This window comes from Thecamonas trahens (genome assembly GCF_000142905.1).
Source record: "Thecamonas trahens ATCC 50062 unplaced genomic scaffold supercont1.17, whole genome shotgun sequence".
Taxonomy (NCBI): Eukaryota; order Apusomonadida; family Apusomonadidae; genus Thecamonas; species Thecamonas trahens.
The window spans coordinates 67033-88231 of record NW_013657663.1 but is presented as its reverse complement, the minus strand read 5'-3'; the positions used below and the strand labels follow the sequence as shown (position 1 = coordinate 88231).

Here is a 21199-nt window from a genome sequence, read left to right as displayed (position 1 = left end):
GCCCCCCTTGTTCCCTTGTCGCACCAATGGCACCTGCCAGCCCCGACACCACCTCACCACCTCACCACCTCACCACCTCACCACCTCACCACCTCACCACCTCACCACCACCTCACCACATTCCATCTGCCCTGGGGTCAAAGTGGCTGAGTCATGGCTGCCCCTGCTATGCGGAAGAGACGGAGGCGGACGACGAGCGGAAAGAGCGGCAAGGGCAAGACGGGCAAGCGGGACAAGTCCGAGTCTGTTGTGGCCGAGGGCAAGGGCGATGATGAGGCCATGATCACCATTCGTGTCGTGCACTCGGTTCGGAAGAAGAAGAAGAAGGTGAAGAAAGGCTCAAAGAAGAAGGCGACAAAGGTGAGCAAGCGCAAGGCGCCAGAGCTCCATCAGCCACGCCGGAGGAGGCGGTCGAGCAAGGCCGGCAACTCCAAGTCGTCGGCAAAATCATCGGCAAAGCGGCGGAAGAGAAAGTCCACAAACGAGGACAGTGCTGACAAGGTGCGGTCTAAGCGCAGGATCAAGTCGGCAAAGGGTACCAAGCATGCGTCGGCTGCTGAATCGGGCATGGGAAAGCGGAAGAGACGGAAGAAGAGCAGCGCAAAGGATCGGGACAGAAATGGAAAGGGCAAGAAGAGCAAGAAGAGTAGGACGAGCAACAAGAAGCGGCTGGCCTCGTCCAAGAGCAAGCGGTCAAAGAAGGCCGGCGGTCGACGAAAGAAGCGCAAGGTGAAGAGTAAGCGGAGCCGGGCCGAGGCGAGGGCGTTGCGGGAGCGCATCGCAGAGCTCGAGCAGACGCTCATCGAGGTCGATCGCGGCTACACGGCAGAGTACGACGGCCTCGAAGAGGAGCTGGCCGAGCTCGAGCAGCAGTTCCTCGACGAGCTCTCCGAGTCGTCGGAGAGTTATAACTCGGCCGACACCATTATCCCTGCCGGGCGGCACCATGGCCGCGACTACGGCTATGGCTCGTTCTCGGAAGAAAGCTCGTTTGTCGGCGGCGTAGGCTACGGCTACGATGCCTATGACGTCTACGGTGCTGGCTACGGTTTTGACTCGGACCGGCGGCGGCCGCGGCGGCGGGCACCACAGACGGCGCCGCGGCGGTCGCGCAAGGCACGCGCGGTCTCGAGGCACCGCTGGGGAAAGGGATGGAAAGCGTAGCGTGGCTCACACCGTCGGCTCGATAGCATAATCAACCAGCGTGTTGTATCGTGCCGGATCGGCGTCATACAGGTTGCGGGCAACAAACGAGATGACGCCGTCGTCCCGGATAGCCTTGTCGAGCGCGAGGACGCCGTCGAGATGATCGAGCTCGTGCTGCAGCAGCTCGGAGAGTGCGGGCGGCAGCGCCTGGGCCGTGTGCGTCACGCCATCAGCATCTTGGAAAGTGACCGAGATGGAGACCGCCCGCTGGGTCCGGACCATGAGCCACGGGAAGGAGAGGCAGTTGTCCCACAGTGTCATGGTCTCATCGGAGCGCCACACGATGGCGGGATTGAAGATGGTGAACGGGCCGGCGGCAGCCAGGTCGGCCAGGTCGGTCCCCTCTGCGGAACTTCCCAGATCCAGCGCCACAAACCGCTTGCTGACGCCGATCTGCGGTGCAGCGATGGCCCGTCCGAAGCCCTTGGCCGCCCGGAACGCCGCCAGCGCCGCGTGCAGGCGAGCAACCTCGGCGACCAGCTCTGCGTCGGCCACGTCGACCACCGCCTCGGCCACTGCCGTCAGCACTGCATCGCCCGCCAGGCGGATGCCGTCCATGGAGAGCAGGAGAGAGTCGCGTGTGTCCCTCCCTTCCTCCTTCCCTCTTGCCGAGCTTAATCCCTACACCAGCCATCGGCATGTTGATGATGATGGCTTCCGATCCCTCTGCTGCCCACCACCCACCACCCACCACCCGCCACCCGCCACCCACCACCCGCACCGCCTTCCCACCCACGGCCACGGCCACGGCCACCTCACCCCACCCCACCCCACCCACAGCCACGGCCACCCGACCCCACCCCACCCCTCCCCACCCCACCCTACCATGGCCATGACCACCCCATCAGCTTCAGCCTCCAACCTCTCCTTACCCCATTCCCACCGCCCACCGCCACTCTCGGCCCACACACGCACCCTCAGCAGCGCGAGCGGGGGGAGCGGAGCAGGCGGCAGGAGCCCGTCACCGCTCCGGAGACAACCATCGCCGACGGTATCTCCCTCGGCCTCGCGTTCATCGCGCGGCTTTGCATCAGACTCGCGATCTCGTTCAACGCTCTCGCCCACCCGTCGGTCGCCTGCAGGCCGATCACCGGCAGGCCGATCACCGGCAGGCCGATCACCGGCAGGCCGATCACCGGCAGGCCGATCACCGGCAGAACGGTCGCCGGGAGGGCGGTCGCATCTGGATCGGGCAGGGACAGGAGGAGCAGGGATGTGGCGGTCGTTCTCGTCGCTCAACTCGATGGCGCCGCCGGCAATGTCCGGAAGGAGGCTGCTGACGGCGGAGAACGAGACGGCGAATCGGCCCGAGGAGGAGGAAGTTGTTGAGCGGCCGGCGGACCCGGCAGCCTTGGCGCAGTTGCAGGCGTTTATGGAGTGGGTGACGACGTCGAACGTGTTTTCGGTCGGTATCATGCTGGTGATCATCTTCAACGCCGTGGTCATTGCCATCGAGACAGACCGGACCGTGCGTGAGAACAACGCCAAGTTCTTTGCCGCCATCGACTGGGCCACCATCACCCTCTACTCGCTCGAGTTTGTCTTTAAGCTCATCGCCCGTCCGCTCGGCTACTGGGAGTCGGGCTACAACCGGTTCGACTTTTTCATCCTCCTCATTTCATACGTCCAACTGCTCTTTGCCTCGGCCTCGGTCCTCGGCGAGTTCACCTTTCTCCGTGTCATCCGCGCCCTCCGCTCGCTCCGTGCCCTTCGCTCGATCTCGTTTGTGCGCTCGCTGCAAATCCTTGTCCAGGCCTTTTACAAGACTCTGGGCGACATTGTCTATCTCCTTGGCTTGCTCTTCCTCGTCATCTTTGTCTACGCCATCATTGGCTACTACCTGTTTGGCTACGAGGAGTATCACGACCGCGAGCGGTGGGGAACCCTCGGCGACGGCATCATCTCGCTCTTCACCTTTGTCACTGTCGACGGGTGGACTGCGCTCCAGGCTAAGCTTGACGAGATCTCCAAGGCCTCGCGGCTATACACTGTCTCGTTCATCCTAGTTGGCCACTTTATCTTTGCCAACCTCTTCATCGGTATCTTTGTCGAGCGCCTCGACCGCTCTGCCGCCGAGGACAAGGCCGCCATGAAGCGGATCAAGCTTGAGCAGTACCGCAAGAAGAAGGCTCTCATTCTCGAGCGCCAGCAGCGCGACTACGAGGTGCTCATCGAACGCACAAAGACGCTCTCACCCGAGCAGAACGTCCAAGACATGCTCGAGCTCATGGCCGGCTCGCTCCGCCACGACGATCTCGTGCCCATGACCAACCTCACCTGCAATCTCACTTGGCTCAACACCTACCTTGCCACCATGTCGTACCACGAGAACACCGTCTACCGCCTTCAGCAGCTGCAATACGAGCTCATCAACGTCATGTCCGAGCTAGTTGAGCGCCGGTTGGCTGCGCAGCTTCCGCTGTGAGCCCGTTCACTCGGCCATGACATGGGGTGTGCTGTTGTACTTTTACCGACTAGCCTTAGTTTGCTGCGTTGGCCAGGAGTGTCGCCGCGTACGTCCACCGCGCGGCGTCGATCGATGACGATCCCGACAACGGCGGCGAGGTGTAGACCCACCCGAGTGCGCTGTCGATGCGCGTGTACCCGTTGCTGTTCGCGTAGGCGATGCCTTCGGCCGACGCCACCGTGAGGTAGTCGTGCCGCGATGCAGAGTAAAACAGCTGCAGCGGGACGGTACCCGGCGCTTCCAACGCGAGCACATAGCCGTTGGCCGAGAACTGCGCCGGCGCGTACTCGCTTGCAAACTGCAGCCCGTAAGTCGAGTCGGCGTTATCCTGCGCACTCGCCGAGTAGTACGCCAGCAGCGGAATCGAGCCCGGAGTGCCCGGCGAGACGCCGTAGCCCTCGATCCTCAGCGACGCGTAGTACGAGTTGTCCTTGTAGCACTGCGCCGCGCAGCAGAGCGCATTGTCTTGGCGCGCCGGATCCCACAGCTGGGTAAAGGTGTACGCCGGCAGCGAAGGCTGGACGGCGGCGAGCTCGGCCGAGGCGGCGTCGAGTCGCGCACTAAGGCTCTTGAGCACGGTCATAAACTGCGTCGCCGAGCTCTTGGCGTAAGCAGAGAGCTCAAAGCCAGCCGACGCGAGTGCCATGAGCTTTCCACCAGTCGGCGAGTGCGCGCCGGGCGTCACTCGCGCCTCATCGAGCTTCTTCTTGGCGTGGATGCCGTGGTTCACCATTCCACGTGCGCCCATGAGCAGGCTCTCGTCCGGGCTCGCGAAGAGCAGCACGATCGAGGCCGGCGCCGAGGTCGGCACCGCAGCCGGCGTCGTTACGCTCAGCATCATCCGCTCACCGTCGTACGACCAGTCGTTGGCAGTCAAGGCCACGCCGTTGACGCTTCCGCTCATGAGCGGCATGCCCGACACGACGCGAACCTCGTAGGTGCGCGCGCTCGGGAAGAGCGGGTATGGCTTGCCCGCGGCCGGCGCCGAGGAGACCGTGAGCTTGAGCGTGGTCACGCCGTCGGCCGCTGCCGAGGTGTACCCGACAGTAGTCACCACGTACGCCTCCGATGCCACGTAGTCGAGCGTCGCGCCGTCGTCCTCGTACACCACTGTCGATGTGGACGCTGCCAGCGGCGGGTACAGCTCGAGCACCAGGTGCGAGTACTGGCGGAGCGCGTTGCCGAGCGGCTTGCCCGGCACGAGCGAGACCTTGGGCAGAATGGCCGAGCCGCGGACAAACATCGGGATCTCGTGGAGCGGGAACGACTTGCTCAGCACCGTCGAACCGTCGCTTGTGCCGAACACCATGGCGCCGGTCCCGACCTCGTACCAGGTTCCCGGAGGAATGAAGACCGACCATGGGGTGAGGCCCGAAACAATGTCCGACGGGACCACCACCGGTGCAACGAGGATGTCCGGGCCAAACATGTACTGCGCAAAGCGGCCGGTCGGCGTCGTGGCGTACGCCGCGTCGAACTCGGGCCAGTAGTAGTACATCGGGCGAATGAGCGAGAGCCCGGTCTCGAACGCGGCCCGGTATGCGGTGTAGATGTAGGGAACAAGCTCGGAGCGTTGGACCATGGCCTCGCGGTTGATCTTAAAGTTCTCCTTGTCCGTGTTCCACACCTCGACCACAAAGCAGGTGTTCGGGTCTGTGTCGGCACACGAGCCGGCCGACATGCCGCGGTCGTGGGTCCGGAACACGCCCGAGAACGCGCCCCACTGCAGCCAGCGGGTGTGGAGCTCGCGGGCGGCGGCGGCGGTGTTGGGCGGGCCGACCAGATCGTGCGACCAAAAGCCAAAGCCGACGTTGGTAGCGGTCATGGAAAAGTACGGCTGGAACGCGAGATCGGCCCAGTCGACAACGAGCACGTCGCCGGAGAAGCCCTGGCCGTAGCGATGATTGCCGAGCCCACCCCACCGCGACAGCGTGTAGTCGCGCTGGTTGACACCGCGGCGCATGTAGTCGGTTCCGCGCAGCTTGTTGAGGATGATCTCGGCTGAGAGGTAGCCGCCGGGCGTGTTTCCCTGGTTCCCGCCCTGCTGAAAATCGGTCCACCACCCGCCCCAGTACGACGGCGAGCCGGTGTCGATGCCGTATGGCGCCGGACCGGCGGTGGCAACCACCGCGCCCATGACAATGTCCTCGAGCACGTAGGCATACGACTGATTGACAATGTCAAAGGCAATCGAGCCGCCGCCGGTGACACCCAGTGCCTTGGCCGCCGCAGCATACTCGGCCTCGACGTTGGCAATGCCGTTGTCGTCGTGGATGTTGACCATCATCGGCAGGCCCTTGGACGAGACCGCGTGCACAAACGCGTCGGGGATGGGGAACAGCCGCGTGTCCCAGGTGTACGAGCCCCACGCGTTGGGCGGTGGCGCCTTCTGGTGCCAGTCCATGTCAAGGATGAGCACGTCAAGTGGAATGGAGCGGATCTCGTAGTCGTCGAGCACGTCGAGCACATCGTGCGAGTTGTAGTCGTACCACCGGGTGCGGAAGATGCCGGCCGCGTACCGCGGGGCCATCGGGATCTTGCCGGCAAGCGTCACAAAGTCGGCCAGTGCACCCATGTAGTCGTGCCCGTGCCCAAAAAAGTCACGTCAGCAGAGTCTGGGTTCTTGGCCGGCCCGTCCCACCACGCCAGCTCCTTGTCGAGCACATAGTTCGGCGTGTCGTCGACCGCTGCCCATCCGGCCCGCGAGACAAGGCCCCACCGGCAGTGAAGCGACTCATCGTGGATCCGAACGTGCGCGTTCTCGGTGCAGTTGAGCGAGATAACGCCCAGCAGGTCGAGCGACTTGATGGTGCCGAGCAGGTTGCCCTCAGGCGCATCGCCGTAGTGCCAGGTCTCAAACGCCGCCGACGGCGCGCTGGGCGCGCCGCGAAAGGCCCACGAGCTCTTGCCCGGCCTCGCCACCCGCGACGAGTTGCCCGCCACCGAGGCGATCGAGAGCGTGGCGCCCGAGAACGGACTGCCCACCACATACTCGAGCTTGAGGTACTGAGTGGTGATGGTGAGGACGCCGTTGGACGTCGCCGTGGAGTAGTGCGGGACCGAGGTGTTCCTGTTGATAAACGCAGTCGTGGCCGCATCGTTAAAGCTGCCCGAGCTGGCGTACTCGCACCGGATGACCCGCGGAGTGAGAACCGAGAACCGCGCCTTGCCCGAGATCACAACCGCCGCCGAAGCTGCCACCGGCGAGTAGCTTGCCAGCAGCTCGTACTTGCCGACCTGCTCCGCCTGGACCATGCCGAGCACAGCCATGCCCACCACCACTACAGCAACTGCACACATCATACTGCCACTTGTGTACATGGCAAGTTGGACTGAGTGGAGTGTGCGGAGGAAGCGGGGGAGGGGGGATGCGGGGAGGTACGGCGTGCGGTGGGTGGGCGCGTGTGACGATTTGATTTTTTTCACGCGTGCGAAGAATGATGGAAAAGCCGCGTCGCGCGCACGTCACAGGCGACGTGTTCCGATCTTGGCTTGTACAGTGGTGAGAGGCTTGTACGCCTTGTGGATGGTGACTGATTGGTGAAGACAATGGATGTGATCTGTCCTTGCACACTTGGGGTCACCTCGGCTCACCTCGGCACACCTTTGCACACCTCCCGGGCCTGCGGAGCATGCTCTCGGCGGAAATCACCGTGGTGGCGATCGTCAGCTCAAAAAATGCGACTAGACCCCCCCCCCCTCCCCTGTCGATATGCCCTGTAAGCATCGCGTTTGATGTGCTAGCCGGGAGGACGTTGTCCTGGAGGCGCTTGGACGATTTTCGGTCAGCCATCGTTCGAACGAAACCAAATGGGATCCGGCGACGGGTAGTCGACACGGAGGCAGGGCAACTGAGAGGGGGAGGGGGGAGGAGGGGGGGACAGAGGGTGAGGGGGAAGGGGGGGGGGGGGTCGCCACCACTTGACGACGCCATAGACATAGACAGGCGAGACAACATGGCTGACACGTATGTGGCTTGGTGGAGGTGAGGGGCGGAGGGACGGCGGAGGGACGGCGGCGGGCGGTGGGGTGGGGAGGGGTGGGGGTGGGGGGGGAACGGGGGCGGGGAAGGGGTTGGGGGACTCACACACCGCGGGCTGTGACGGGATGGGTAACGGGGTCGGACCCGGGTATGGAGGGGTACAGTCAGAAGAAAATGATTCTTGTGACCGGTGGGTCTGGGCTTGTGGGACACGGGATTCGGCTGGCGGCTGAGGCGGAGCCGCACGAGGACGAGGAGTTTTACTTTGCAACGTCCAAGGACGCGGATCTGCGGGACCTGGAGCAGACGCGTGCGCTGTTTGCCAAGGTCAAGCCGACGCATGTGATCCATCTCGCGGCGCGGGTTGGCGGTCTCTTTGCCAACATGAACTACAAGGTCGAGTTTCTCCGCGAGAACCTGCTGATCAACGACTGCGTCCTGCAGGCGGCGCACGAGGCCGGCATCGACAAGGTTGTCTCGTGCCTCTCGACGTGCATCTTCCCTGACAAGACGACGTACCCGATCGATGAGACGATGGTGCACAATGGGCCGCCGCATCGGTCGAACGAGGGCTACGCGCTTGCTAAGCGGCTCATCGACACGGCGAACCGGTGCTACAACGAGCAGCACGGCCGTCACTTTACCTCGGTCATCCCCACCAACGTCTTTGGACCGCACGACAACTACAATCTGCAGAACGGGCATGTGCTCCCGGCCCTCATCCACCGGGCTTACAACTGCAAGCAGTCTGGCGAGGACTTTGTCATCTGGGGCACCGGCTCGCCGCTCCGCCAGTTTATTTACTCAAAGGACCTCGGCAAGCTCTTCCTCTGGGTCCTCCGTGAATACCACGAGTCGGACCCCATCATCCTCTCGGTCGGCGAGGAGGACGAGGTCTCCATCAAGCAGGCCGCCGAGACCGTGCTCAGCGCCATCGGCTTTGAGGGCAACGTCGTCCAGGACACCACCAAGGCCGACGGCCAGTTCAAGAAGACCGCCTCCAACGCCAAGCTCTGCGCCCTCAACCCAGACTTTGAGTTCACTCCCTTTGAGCAGGCCATCCAGGAGTCTGTTGACTGGTTTGTGGCCAACTACGAAACTGCCCGCAAGTAAAACCTCTCGCCCCCCCCCCCTCCCCTGCCAGCCGATATGTACCGACAGGCGCCGCCATCAAACTGCGTTCAAATTTTTTGCGCCATCGGCGCTGGCGCCATTGCCCTGCGCACGCGCCAACCCACCGCCAGCCGCGACGGAGCAGAGCCAGCCGCCAAGCAAGTCAAGCAACTCCCACCACCTCACCACCCCACCAGCATCCACATGTTCTCCCCCACCGAGCGCATGTCCACAGCTGCTGCGCTCTTCAACCGTCCTCCCCGCTCACCACCGCCAGCCATGCCAGCAACGCCAACAACGCCACCACCACCACCACTGCCACCACTGCCACCGCCACTGCCGGAGGATCATCGGCCACGAGTTCGTTTGCGCTCTTCACCGCACGGCTGAGAGGGCCCACATCATCCGCCACTCCTAACACATCTGCCAAGACTGCCAGCTCGGCTGCGAGTGCCACATCGTCGCTATCTTTGTCGTCGTCGTCTGGGTCGTCGACCTCACTCTCGTCGTCGTCGTCGTCGTCGAATCCACTTGCTCGGCTGCGGGCCTCGTCACTTCTTTCAGCAAAGTCTGCATCGTCGTCGTTGTCGTCGCCACAGGTGGGAGGCGCGGTCAGTGGAGGCACGGACAATCCGTTGGCGAGGTTGCGGCGCGGATCGCCGGCGCCAGCCTCGTCGCCGAGTGTACAGCAGCAGCGGGAGCAGCTGCTCTCACCACAGCCGCAGACGTCGATGTCGACGCCGTCGCGGACGCTTGGCTCGTCTGGGCTCGGCACGACTGACGCCTCGGCCGAGCTGCGGCGGCAGATCGAGGCCAAGCGCAAGGCTGCCGCCGAAGCCGCCGAAGTGGTGGCGGCCCAGGAGGCGCTGGCTGCCGAGCTGGAGGAGCTCGGGTCGGAGATTTCGCGGCTGGAGATGGCCAACGCCGACGCCGAGTTCTCGCTCGCCCAGCTTCGCGAGCAGGTCATGAGCGCGCGGACGAAAAAGGCCGAGCTCGAGGCCGACGCTGCGGCGCTGGCGGCTCAGATGGATGACCTGGAAGCGTCTATCGAGCGGCAGGCCGGGCAGGCCGACAACGACGCCCGTGATGCAAAGGCAGCACTGACCAAGGTCGAGACTGAAATTGCGGCGCTGCAGCACACTTGCGACGAGCTCGCGGTGAGCCTCGAGCTCAAGCGAGCTGCTGCCGAGGCGGCGGCGGCGGAAGTGTCGACAGCGGCGGCGGCAGCGGCCAACGAGCTCAGTGCTGCGCGCGCCGAGCTCAACGCGCTCACCACCACCAAGGCCAAGCTCAAGGCCGAGATTGCGAGCCTCGCCCAGCCTTTGCCGACGGGCGAGCTCGATGCGGCTCGGGACGAGCTCGCCGCGCTCAAGCGGGAACGCGACAGCCTGACGGCCGAGGTTGCAGATTTACGGTCGGGCCGCGACGCGGCGGCGGCGAGCGCGGCGGCGACGCGTGCGACTGCCAAGGCGACCCAGGCGGCGGCGATCGAGCTGCGGGCGAGCATTGCGAGCCTGCAGGCCCAAGTCGAGAACGAGCGCGAAAGCGTCGAGGCTGAGGCTGCGGCTGCGGCGGCTGACCGCGACCGGGCGCAGGCCGAGATCGAGTTGCTCTCGTCGGCGGCCGAGGCGCTCAAGGCGCAGCTGGCGGGACTCCGGAGCCAGCGGGCATCGGCGGCATCATCCGACGAGTCCAAGGCGACCAAGAGGGCGGCATCGGTGGCGCAGCTGCGGGCGCGGGTCCGTGAGCTCGAGGTCCAGCGCGACAGCCTCAAGGCGCAGATGAGCGAGGCCGAGAGCTCAGCAAGGGCCAAGCTCGACGCGCTGCGGGGCCAGGGCGAGCAGCTGCTCGAGACCAAGACAGTGCTGAAGGCCGAGATCCGGCAGCTCCGGGCCGAGTATACTGAGCGGATGACGGCGCTGGCGAGCGAGGTGACCGCCGCCCGCGAGCGGACAGCGAAGCTGGCGGCTCGTAAGGACGAGCTGCTCTCAAAACTTCTTTCGCTTCGGGAAGAGCTCCAGGCGCGAGTTGCGCAGGTGACAGCGGTGCTTGATGCCGAGGGCGCACAGGCTGCGCGTCTAGAGGCGTCCAACAGCGTGCTGGCCGACGAGCTCGTGCTCACCTCTGCGGTGCTGCGGGCGTCGGCATCACCAGCGAGCGGGCCCGCAGTGGCGCCGGCGCTGCGCAAGTCGGCACTGGCGACCAAGCCGAGCGTGGGCTGGGAGGTGGAGAACGTTGAGGCCGATCCCAACGCATCGGGCTTTGGTAACGACTCGATGCTACACGCGCTCAACGAGACGCTCGGTATGAGCATGGTAGGCGCGGCAGAGCTCGAGACGGCAAAGGCCGACCTGATGGCGGTCCTGGGCGCGTCGCGGGCCGAACCGCTGTCGCGACAGAGCTCGGTTCTCCAGGACCTTCGATGAGAGTAAACAGCGGCGGCAGACACGAGTTACCGCTGGGTGGCGCCGAGAGCAGGCATGGCAACAAGGCGGGCAGCGGCCTGACCCACAAACGTGATGTGGCCGCACTCGCCGTCGGCCGGAGGCCCTTCGGGCGTAACAGCAGGCGGGCGGACAATAGCCAGCTGCTCGGCAAAGCGAGTCTGGGTTCCCCCGCGAAGTTCAAAGGTGACGCCGCCGATGATCATTTGCGTCCGGCCCGAAGCGCGGACGACAATCTTGCCGATCTTGCCGGGCTCGACCTGGCGCAGGACCGAGTTGTGCATGGGGATGCGCTGGCGGCGGAGCGTGCTCTTGTCGCGGGCCTCGCCATCGCCGTCGTCGTCGGCGTTGCTGCCCGAGGCGCCCGCATCGGCAGCATCGACCGGTGCTAGCGGGAGTGTCGGCGGCATCTGCATGACCATGTAGCCGTCGCGGGCAAAGAGCGGACCGGGCTGGCCGCCGTTGCTAATCTGTGGCTCGTCGGCCGGAAGCTCGGCCTCGTGGCGGTTGGCACCGATGAGGACGGCCGCACCCTTGTCGCCAAGCACCATCGGGCGCGAGACGTTGTAGTCGGCAATGTCGTCGCCGGCATCGTCGTCCAGCTCGTCAGCGTTAGCCTCGAGGCCGGACCGCCCGGCTCGAGCGGGCGCGACCCTGCCCACCGCCTCGCGCGCGGCCTGCGAGATACGGACGTCCATTCGAACGCCGGTTCGGCCCTTCTTGGACGACGTCCTGGAGCTGCGAGAGCCACCAGAGCCACCACCGCCGCCACCGCCGCCGCCGGTGCTCGGACGCGTGTTCTTCTTGGGCTTGTTGAACGCTGGGTTGGAGAACGGGCCGGCGAGCACGTCATCCTCGCGGATGAGCGCCGGTCCACGTCCGCGCCCGCGACCACGGCCACGACCACGTCCACGTCCGCGTCCACGACCACGCCCGCGACGACCCTTTCCGCGGTTTCCTCCACGACGCGACGAGGCCTTGTCACTCGACAGCAGCATGGCCTCCAGAGCAGCCATCGTCGGCGTCGCCTTCTTCTTGCCCTTCTTCTTCTTGCCCTTGCCAATTGTCGGCAGAGCAGTCATGGTCTCAGTGGTGGCCTGCAGCACCAGTGCGATGATGACATTCATCCGTGTCCCAGCCACAGTCATCGCAGTGACCATAATGATCGACGATACCCACGCCATGCCGTCCGTCGCCAACGCCACGTATACCCGCACCCACATCGATACCCAGGTCGACACCCGTGTTCACCCATGTTATACCTCATCAGTAAGTACAGTGTGATATTTCTCATGCCCATGTCTGGCCCCATGCCGCCCTTCCCCCCCCTCCCCCCCTCCCACACCCCATGTTGCCATCCCCCCTCCCTCCCCCCTCCCCCCCCCTCCCCCCTCCCCCTCCCCAACCACACACATACCACACCAGAGGTCACAGTATAGTCAGTGCCCTTCTCCCCACTGGGGTTGTCTCCTCCTCCTCCACCCTCCATCACTGTATGCAGGTATGAGTCAAGTACCCACTCATTTCCCCTCCCCCTCCCCCTTCCCCTCCCCCTCCCCCTCCCTTCCCTCCGTCCGACTCGGCTAACATGGCTGATGTGATGGACATGGTGGACATGGTGGACTTGGCCATGATCAAGCCAAACTCAGTGTGTCACAGCACTCTCCCTCCGCCACTCGCCACCCATCGCCCAGATCAGCCTTCCATGCCCCTCCCTCCCTCCCTCCCCCTCCCTCCCCATCACCCATCACATTGGGCAGCTTCCATCAAAGCCGGCTCTCGCCACACATACACACCTAACCATCAACAATCATGTGCAGATGGTGATGGTGAGTTGCTTGCTACCTACGATCGCGAATGGTACATGCTGCGTGATGGCGTCAATGCGTATCGTGTCGCTGCGCATGGTCTCGTTGCTCACCACCGGTTTGCATGGTCGTCATCATCGTCAGCATCGTCACCTCTCTCTCTCTCTCTCTGTCTCTCTGTCTCTCTGTCATGACACCCGCAAGGACGAGTACACCCAGCGGTACACGGCCATCTCGGCCATTCCGCTCGCTACTTCTGGCCGCATTCACTCTCCGTCTGCTGTCTCTGCCTCGTTCTCGGCTTGCCATGCGCCCACGGCGACCAAGTCGTCCACTACCAACTCCTGGTTCTGTGACGGCTCCGACTCGGTCACATGGTCTTCCTTCCCTGTTGCTACGCGGACAACGTCGGCCACTCCTGCTCTCACCGCTACCTCAGATGATGGATCGCTCATTGCTTCGCTCTTCAACTCAAAGGAGAAGGGGCCCAGGATCGAGATCGCCCGCAAGAACGGCTCGCTGGCGTACGCTGCTGCTCTCGGCGAGCTCCATGGTGACATTGTCTCGGACCAGGCCTTTGCCACCCTCGTCTGGTCGCCCGATGCCTCGCGGCTGGTCTGGGTCGCAGAACCAAAGTCTATCGAGCCGAAGGATGTCTTTGCTCCCGCGAGCGACTCGGTGTCCAAGCCCAAGTCGGCACCGGATGCCAAGCTCGCCACCGAGCAAGTAGCCTTTGGCATCCGCTCAAAGTACGAGTTTTCCGAGGATTGGGGCGAGGTGAACACCGGCGTGGCGCGGCCGCAGCTGTACCTGCTTGACGTTGCCGCGGCGCTTGGGCCGGCCGGTGCGGGTGAGACTGCGTCGCATCTGGCTATCGACGGCATGCAGTTGGAGGGTCTCGGTCAAGCTTGTTTCTCGCCCGATGGCAGTCACCTAGTCTTTGGCGTCGTGCCGGCGGCCTCACGCCGCCTCGGGCTGGTCTACTGCTCCAACCGCGCCATCAAGCTCTACGCCGTCGCGGTCCCGGCCCAGCTCCCTGACCTCCTCCAGCCTCTCCCGCTGCCGACTGGCGTCTTTCGCGCCGAGGCCCCTATCTTTACTCCGGCCGGCGACGAGCTTGTCTACCTTGCCCGCACTCTTGCCCGCTCCCACCGGTGCGCTGCCGCGGTGTGCGCCCTCCCGTGGCCGGCCGCGCTCACCGAGCCCGCATCCTCGCCGCGGACCGTCGTGGCTACTCGCGATATGGACCTTGCTACCGACGGCGAGCTTTTCACCGGTATCTACGGGGACTCCTTGGCCCCGGCTTCGGGCCGCGCGTGGCTCAACGCCACCACCCTGCTTGTCACGACCCTCGTCCGCTCTAGCTACCGTGTGGTGGTCATCGACCTCGCTGCGGCAACGGCAACCGTCCTTCCGCCGCCGCGCGCCGGAACCTGCACCCTCCTCGATGTTGCCCACGGACATGTTCTCGTCGCCTCCTCGTCGCCGGCCACCCCATCCACGGTCTTCATCACCGCGCTCGACTCGAGTGCCTCAGCACCGGACTGGGTCGAGCTTGCGTCCCCGTCGCCGTCGTGCTCAGCAGAGCTGGCGGCCGCGCTTTCCGACATCACGTGCACCACCGAGCTCGTCGCCTGCACCGACGACTCTGGCGAGGTCTTTGAAGCGCATCTCCTGTACTCGGAAGCCGCGCTCACTGCCGCCGGACCAGATGCCCGTCTCATTGTCAACCCGCACGGCGGGCCGCACTCGTGCTACCCGGACTCGTTTGACGTCACCACGGTCTTCTATCTCCTTTCGGGCTACGCAGTCATCAAGCCCAACTACCGCGGCTCGACCGGGTTTGGCAACGCGTTTGTGGCCAAGCTTCCGGGCCATGTAGGCGACATGGACGTGGCTGATGTCCAGGCAGCGACCGCGCACGCGCTTGCGGCGCCGGCGCTTTCCGCCATCCCGGCCACCAACGTCTTCCTTGTCGGCGGATCGCACGGCGGCTTCCTCTCGGGCCACTCGGCGCTGCGGTTCGGCGGGACGTACGCGGCTGCGGCGCTCCGCAACCCGGTGACCAACATCGCGACCATGCTGGGCGCCACCGACATTCCTGACTGGTGCTGGGACGTCATTGGCCGCGCGCCGCTGGCAGACGAGCCGGTCTCGGGCGAGCTCCTCGCCGCCGCCTTTGCAGCTTCGCCAATGGCCCATGTCGCGGCCGGCTCGTCGGTGCCGATGATCATCATGATCGGGCTCAACGATCGCCGTGTTCCGCCGCCACAGGGCACCGAGCTGTACTATGCTCTCCGGGCCCGCGGCGTCGCCGCCCGCCTCCTCCACTATCCGGACAACACCCACGCGCTCAACAAGCCTGCCGCCGCTGCCGACCGCGAGGTCCACACCCTGCTGTTCTTTGACGACGTGCTGTCGGCGTGAGCTGACGCAGCAGCTAGCCCGATGCCTGCAGGAAACGCACATACGCAGCAATGACCCCCGAGTCAATTTCCGCAAATGGGCCGTTGAGCGCGAGCGCCGCTCGGGTGTTGGTGCACGCGTGGTCCATGCCGGCCTCAAAAAGCGCGGGTCGGCCACAAAGTCGATCAACGGTGCCAGCGGCGTCGCCTGGCCGGCCTCGCGGACACGTGCAACCCAGGCGCGGTGGTCCATGGCCACAACCGCGACACTGGCATCGCTGTCCGGAGCTGCAGCACTCGCGGCGGCAGCAATCGCTTCGCCGACTTCCGAGTACGAGAGGCATGCCTTGGCCGGGTTGCACACGTGGTACACCCGCGCGTCGTGCGGCGCCTCGTACGCCAGGCGCACTATCGTCGCCGCTACCGTCGGTACAGGCACCATCTCAAACGTGCCCGGCAGCGGCGCAGGATACGCGCCCACAGCAAGGACGCCACCCACAAACCGCGGCACAAAGTCGGAGGACTGGCACCATCCGGTCCGCGGATCGGCCACAATCATGCCTGGCCGGACAATGGCAACCGGAAGGCCCTCTCGTCCGGCAGCAACCGTTACCAGCTCGCCCATGTGCTTGGAGGCGGCGTAGCCCCTCGCAGCCGAAAAGTACTGTGCCGGCGCAAGCTCCTCCCGCAGCGACGCCGACGCGCTCAGCGTCGATACGTACAGTAGCGGCTTGTGCCGGACCGTCATGCAGAACCGTGCAATCTCAACCGTGCCCACCACGTTGGCCTGTCGCAGCTGCGAGTAGGGGACGACCCATGAGACTCGGGCGCCAGCGTGAATGACCCGGGTCACCTCGCCCGCAAGACGCACGTACTGTTCGGGACTTGCCCCAAACATCGGCATGCCCAGATCGCCGACCACTAGCTCAAGCCGGTCGGTGCCGATCGCGGCTAGCAAGTGCGCGAGGTTGGCGGCAATGGCGGCCTCGCGCATGCGCTCCTCGGCATGTTCGGCCGAGCGCGCTCGGACCAGAATGACCACTCGGGCCGCAGTGTGCTTAGAGAGCAGATCCTCAACAATGTACCGGCCCAGAAAGCCAGTGGCTCCGGTGACAAAGACCGTTTCACCGCTGGTGGTCTGCGGCTCAAGCTCTGGTAGGTCGGCGACCGGCGCGAGCGCGGTCTTGCCCTGGCGGACGAGGCGGATAAAGTCGTCGTCGTAGAGCTGGCGTGACTGCGAGCGCTTGGCGATGGCGCCTGCAGTGGGCGTCGCCGGTGCGCCGCTCGGCCCGGCCGAGTCAATGTAGTCGGCCATCTCCTCGATGGTGAGGCCTTCGTAGACAAGGTCAACAGGGAGCTGAGCGGCGAGCTGCTTCTGGACGGCGGCGAGGACGCGGATGGTGTCGGTAGAAGAAACGCCCATCTCGACGAGCGAGGCACCTGCAGTGTCGGCACTGGCCGAGCCGACGTAGTTGCCGATGATGTTGCGGAGCGCGTCAAGCGTGGCCTTGGAGCCACCTCCGCTGGCGCCCTCGCCGTCGTCGGACGACGGAAAGGCTTGGCCCGAGTGCGAGCCGGTGCCGGGCGTGGCGACGGCAACGTCAGCAGCCTTGGGTGTGGCTAGTTGCTCCGAGGCGTTAAGCCGGGCGTACATCTCCTCAATGACGCCAGCGTAGTGACTGGAGAGACCCGAGCGGCAGATCTTCATCGATGCAGTGAGGAGACCCGCCTTGGGCGTAAACGGGCGGACGTCGATGTAGACAGCCTGCGGGATGTTCGACGACGAGAGGCCGGCCGAGGCGGCAAAGGTACGGAGTGAGCGGAGGACGAGCATGTGGACTGTTGCCGGGAGCGGACGGACTGGCGCGTCGTGCGGGAGAGCTACCGCGGCACGCTGCTCGTTCCAGTCGATGCCCGAGTCCTCGCCGACGAGCGCAACGAGAGCATCGAGGTCGGGGACGACAACCGCGACAAGTGCTGACCGGGTCATGTCGCCGTGGACGTAGATGTGAGTGACGAGCGGCGCGCCATGGAGCACGTCCTCGATCATGGACGGAACAATGAACTCACCGGTGGCAAGCTTGAAGATGGCCGAGCGGCGGTCGATGACCTCGAGAGTTGACGGCGAGTCCATGACGCCAATGTCGCCGGTAGCAAACCATCCGCCGTCTTTGAGGCGCTTGGCAGTGTTTTCGGGATCGTTGTAGTAGCCGTCAGTCATGATGCGGGTGCGGACGTAGATCTCACCGCGCGGCGGGTTGTCGGACGTGAGGTAGCCCATCTCGGGGACGTCGACGAGCCGGACCTCCACACCGCTGTTGACGACACCGTTGACTGCAATGCCGCCGGCCTCGGACGTGCCGTACGCGTCGTAAAACATGGCGTTGGGCCAGGTCTCCTTGAGGAATTTCTTGACGGCGAGTGCCGTGTGAGCGCCGCCGGTGACAATGGTCTGGACCCGGCTGCCGAGGACCGGGTTGAAGGCAGCGCGGGCGGCCTTCTCGGCTTCGGCCGTCGAAGAGCCGCTTGCGCGGAGCGAGGCGACAACGGTCTTGTACGACGCGTAGATGCGGGCCCAGATGGCCGGCATGCACTTGACGTTTGACGGCGAAATCTCCTGTAAATCTTCGAGGAGCCGTGACATCGGGCGAGAGTAGATGGCCATGGCGCCGCCGTAGAGCATGGTGATGCGGGCGTCGTCACGCCCAGTCATCCAAGCAAACGGCGCGACTTCGACGACAACATAGGGGCGTGCGAGGGAAAAGACCTCACAGTACATGTCGACTTCGGCGTGCGCGTTGGCCTCGGTCACTGTCACGCCCTTGGGCATGCCGGTCGAGCCCGAGGTAAAGACAATGGTCTCGAGGACCGACGGGTGGGAGATGCGCGGCGCGGCCGGCTTGTCGTGGCCCATGGCCTCGATGCGCTCAGCAGGAATGACTGCAAAGCCGCCGCCCGACGCGGGGAGGCTGGCCGGAGTCGGCGGGAGCTCCGGCAGCGTCCCGTCGTGGACCGCTGTCCGCGCAAAGACGAACGCCGGAGTGAGAACAACAACAAGCGCCGAAGTGGCGCCGGCGGCTTTGAGGAGGCGGATGAGGCGTTCAGCCTCGTTGGCCTCGCAGAAAACGAGGCCGAGCGGGACGGTGGCCATGATGTGCGAGAGCTGGGCGTCGGTGTACGAGACATGGAGTGGGACGGTGACCCAGGCGCGTGAGGTGGCAGCAAACTCGGCGAGAAGCCACCCGATCGAGTTGGAGGCCATGATGCCGGCATGGAACGGATCGGGCTTCTCGCGGGTGAGGTGAGCGAGGCCGGAGCCGAGATCGTGCGCGCGGTCGTAAAAGGCCTCGTACGAGATCCAAGAATACTCGGCGTCCTGGCTTGGTCGCTGGCCAAAGAGCGGATCTGAGGAGTAGTTGGCGAGCGCAAGAGCGAGGGTCTCGTACAGCGAGCGCGAGCGGAGGTACGTCCGCGGCTTGGGCACATGCGCCTTGGGGACGAGCACGTGGCCCGGAGCATGCGGGCCTGCGGTATCGTAGCAGTCCGGGCAGCGATCATAGTCAGAGCAGCCAAAGACATGGGAGCAGTGGTAGTCCGGCAGCGAGATCCTCGTCCTGCACTCATCGCAGACGACCTTGTCAGCAAACCAGGCGAGAGTACCGGTAAGATAGATGGTGTCTCCGGGAGCAAAGACATCAACCGAGACAAAGTCCTTATTCATGGCCAGTATCTTGGTTGGAGCCATACCAGGAGTTGTAGTATACAGCACATCAGCACGATGGTCAAAGGAGAAGAGCACATCCAGCGCATATGCCTCAAGTCGGCCTTCATCCGTCAGAGGCACAAACCGCCGCACCACACGAGGAGAGGTACCTGACAAGGAGGTGACAGGCATGGGGTCATTGGTGAAGGTGCAGTAGGCAATGACAGTTCCACGGACGATGTGGGACGGCCGAGTCGGAGCGGGTGTGGCAGACATGATGCCAAAGACGACCGGGGGACAAGCGGGAGGAGGTGAGTGTGATGTGTTCTCTCTGCCTGTCCGGACATGACTTGCCCAGCAATACTGGTGAGCTACGGCTAGACCTCGATGGTTCTGTCGTGATGGTCGCCAGATCATTGGCTGGCCGAGTGACTGGGATGGTCTTCCCAAGTCGCGCTTCTGGTACGGCGTTCATTGTAAGCTGGTTCGTCCCAGCAGATGTGACGATGGCGTGTGTGGGTAAGTGCCCAGACTGGCTTGGCCTGGCTTGGCTTGGCTGTTGGGCAACGCAGTTTTTCGGGGATTTCCCCCCCCCCCTTTCTTTTCCGCGTCTCGGCCAGACGGGGCCGATTGGAGTCGGCGGGAGTGGCTGCCTGTTAGGTAGGGCGCGGGCGGAGGCCAACGAGGAGAACGTTCTGGGGTGTGACACAGAGCGGAACGTACTCGACGCGGCGGGTGATGAAGCCTTGACTCTCGAGGTACCAGGCGCGAGCAAGTTCGATGAGAGTGCGGGCCTTGTAGCCGATGGCGACGCGGAGGCTGGCGGGGAGGTCGTCGACGGTAAGATGGTCGTCAGCGACGGAGCAGCGAGCCCGCCAGGAGGTGCGGGCGTTTGAGGCTAGCCAGTCGGCGAGCGAGGGCGCGTCGAGCGAGGCACCCTCGATGGAGATGGCCCACTCGGAGCAGCGGCGGATCCAGGAAAAGTAGCGGGCGAGGCCACGCTGAGCCAAGAACGGCATACCGACAAAAGTGTCAGCAGAGACTTTGCCGTAGCAGCACTGGGCGATGTAGACGGCCTCGAATGAGTCGCGCAGAGTCTCGGTCCGGGTGGCCATGTACAGGGCGAGGTCGGTGGCGCCACCGCAGAGGTGCTTGGCCACCATGACCCGCGGCGCGGTCGGGTCGACATCGGGTAGGGCGGCAAGGTCGGCATCCTTGATATCGATACGGACTCGCAGAGCTAGCGAGCGCCGCATGCCGCGCTCAGCAACCCATCGCCGCTTCTCGCGCTCGAGAAGGACAAAGAGTGGCGGGCGGTCTGCATGCTCGTCGCCCACGTCGCTGCTCGTGGTGCTCGGCCCGGCGCCACCCGCAGAGACTTTGGAGAAGACGCTGCGGGAAAAGACGCCAAGCGCACGGCCGAGGCCATCGACAAGCGAGCCCTTGCCGGCGCCGGGCTCGACGTACAGGTGGTCGGTGTCGAGCATGCCATCTCGGGCGACGTGTCCCACAATGGCTGCCACCTGGCGGACGTGCTTCACCTGTGCACCAGTGATGTCGTCGTCAACAAGACTCGGTAGAGTCTCTGGCTCGTCATAGATGAGAGAGGCACGGCCGGCATCGAGCTCGGCCACCATGACCGAATCGAGCGCGTCGAGAAAGGCGACGATCATGTCCGGCGGCGCGGCCATGAGATCGGGCAGACCGTCATCAGGCGCCGGCAGTCCGGGCAAGTTGACATCGGCCACGTAAGCCGGGTGGGCCTCCATGAGAGCATTGCGCGCAGCCTGCGGACAAACAGCCAGATGAGCTTGAAGCTGATCCTTCCGAATGGTATGCTTCGGATCGAGCGGACAAGGTATCCTCGATGACTGAGCCGAAGGAGAATGGTAGGCACACATCGAGTCGCCGGAGCGGACCTGCTGACTGCAGTACCGCTTCTTCTTGGGAAGCCACTCCAAGCACCGGTCCCAACCCTCTGGAGGCGGCGGTGGAGGACCTGCGGCCTCAGCTGGCTTCTTTCTCCGTCGGTGGCCCATGCTCGAGTTGGGTGTGTGGCAAGCAAGTGGGA

At 64.5% G+C, this 21199-nt stretch overlaps 10 protein-coding genes across 10 annotated transcripts; 5 read left to right on the top strand and 5 right to left on the bottom strand.

Moving 5' to 3' along the window:
• The first annotated feature begins 77 nt into the window (after positions 1 to 77).
• On the top strand, positions 78 to 1643 carry AMSG_04152 (uncharacterized protein). Its single transcript, XM_013903484.1, has one exon. The coding sequence runs from the start codon at positions 154 to 156 to the stop codon at positions 1162 to 1164; it is 1011 nt and encodes a 336-aa protein (XP_013758938.1). The 5' UTR covers positions 78 to 153; the 3' UTR covers positions 1165 to 1643.
• On the bottom strand, positions 1171 to 1764 carry AMSG_04151 (polypeptide deformylase; the record flags this gene model as incomplete). The annotated part of the gene is made up of 1 exon (XM_013903483.1): positions 1171 to 1764. The coding sequence occupies one exon, from the start codon at positions 1762 to 1764 to the stop codon at positions 1171 to 1173; it is 594 nt and encodes a 197-aa protein (XP_013758937.1).
• A 655-nt stretch (positions 1765 to 2419) lies between these two features.
• Positions 2420 to 3923, top strand: AMSG_04150 (cation channel sperm-associated protein 3; the record flags this gene model as incomplete). Its single annotated transcript, XM_013903482.1, has 1 exon — positions 2420 to 3923. The coding sequence occupies one exon, from the start codon at positions 2420 to 2422 to the stop codon at positions 3629 to 3631; it is 1212 nt and encodes a 403-aa protein (XP_013758936.1). The 3' UTR covers positions 3632 to 3923.
• AMSG_11794 (uncharacterized protein) lies at positions 3654 to 7006 on the bottom strand. Its single transcript, XM_013903658.1, has one exon. It carries the CDS (start codon positions 6246 to 6248, stop codon positions 3687 to 3689), a length of 2562 nt encoding a protein of 853 aa, XP_013759112.1. The 5' UTR covers positions 6249 to 7006; the 3' UTR covers positions 3654 to 3686.
• A 568-nt stretch (positions 7007 to 7574) lies between these two features.
• On the top strand, positions 7575 to 8788 carry AMSG_04147 (GDP-L-fucose synthase). The gene is made up of 2 exons (XM_013903481.1): positions 7575 to 7640; positions 7820 to 8788. Exons 1-2 carry the CDS (start codon positions 7630 to 7632, stop codon positions 8766 to 8768), a joined length of 960 nt encoding a protein of 319 aa, XP_013758935.1. The 5' UTR covers positions 7575 to 7629; the 3' UTR covers positions 8769 to 8788.
• Positions 8789 to 9499: 711 nt separating this feature from the next.
• On the top strand, positions 9500 to 11194 carry AMSG_04146 (uncharacterized protein; the record flags this gene model as incomplete). The annotated part of the gene is made up of 1 exon (XM_013903480.1): positions 9500 to 11194. One exon carries the CDS (start codon positions 9500 to 9502, stop codon positions 11192 to 11194), a length of 1695 nt encoding a protein of 564 aa, XP_013758934.1.
• On the bottom strand, positions 10930 to 12714 carry AMSG_04145 (uncharacterized protein). Its single transcript, XM_013903479.1, has 2 exons — positions 12630 to 12714; positions 10930 to 12309 (listed from the first exon to the last, which is right to left on the bottom strand). The coding sequence occupies exons 1-2, from the start codon at positions 12699 to 12701 to the stop codon at positions 11221 to 11223; spliced, it is 1161 nt and encodes a 386-aa protein (XP_013758933.1). The 5' UTR covers positions 12702 to 12714; the 3' UTR covers positions 10930 to 11220.
• A 372-nt stretch (positions 12715 to 13086) lies between these two features.
• On the top strand, positions 13087 to 15498 carry AMSG_04144 (acylamino-acid-releasing enzyme; the record flags this gene model as incomplete). The annotated part of the gene is made up of 2 exons (XM_013903478.1): positions 13087 to 13119; positions 13225 to 15498. The coding sequence occupies 2 exons, from the start codon at positions 13087 to 13089 to the stop codon at positions 15445 to 15447; spliced, it is 2256 nt and encodes a 751-aa protein (XP_013758932.1). The 3' UTR covers positions 15448 to 15498.
• An 11-nt stretch (positions 15499 to 15509) lies between these two features.
• Positions 15510 to 19146, bottom strand: AMSG_04143 (fatty-acid-CoA ligase fadD9; the record flags this gene model as incomplete). The annotated part of the gene is made up of 2 exons (XM_013903477.1): positions 15510 to 15546; positions 15617 to 19146. 2 exons carry the CDS (start codon positions 19144 to 19146, stop codon positions 15510 to 15512), a joined length of 3567 nt encoding a protein of 1188 aa, XP_013758931.1.
• Positions 19147 to 19784: 638 nt separating this feature from the next.
• Positions 19785 to 20986, bottom strand: AMSG_04142 (coiled-coil domain-containing protein 76; the record flags this gene model as incomplete). The annotated part of the gene is made up of 1 exon (XM_013903476.1): positions 19785 to 20986. The coding sequence occupies exon 1, from the start codon at positions 20895 to 20897 to the stop codon at positions 19785 to 19787; it is 1113 nt and encodes a 370-aa protein (XP_013758930.1). The 5' UTR covers positions 20898 to 20986.
• Positions 20987 to 21199: the final 213 nt, after the last annotated feature.

What these genes read in the sequence shown, in the direction of transcription:
- AMSG_04152 (XM_013903484.1), top strand. Translation starts at nt 154, where the DNA reads ATGGCTGCCCCTGCTATGCGGAAGAGACGGAGGCGGACGACGAGCGGA.
- AMSG_11794 (XM_013903658.1), bottom strand. Translation starts at nt 6,248, where the DNA reads ATGGGTGCACTGGCCGACTTTGTGACGCTTGCCGGCAAGATCCCGATG.
- AMSG_04145 (XM_013903479.1), bottom strand. Translation starts at nt 12,701, where the DNA reads ATGGAGGGTGGAGGAGGAGGAGACAACCCCAGTGGGGAGAAGGGCACT. An exon ending in ATACTGTGACCTCTGGTGTG is followed by an intron (nt 12,310 to 12,629) that starts GTATGTGTGTGG and finishes CTGGTGCTGCAG; the next exon opens with GCCACCACTGAGACCATGAC.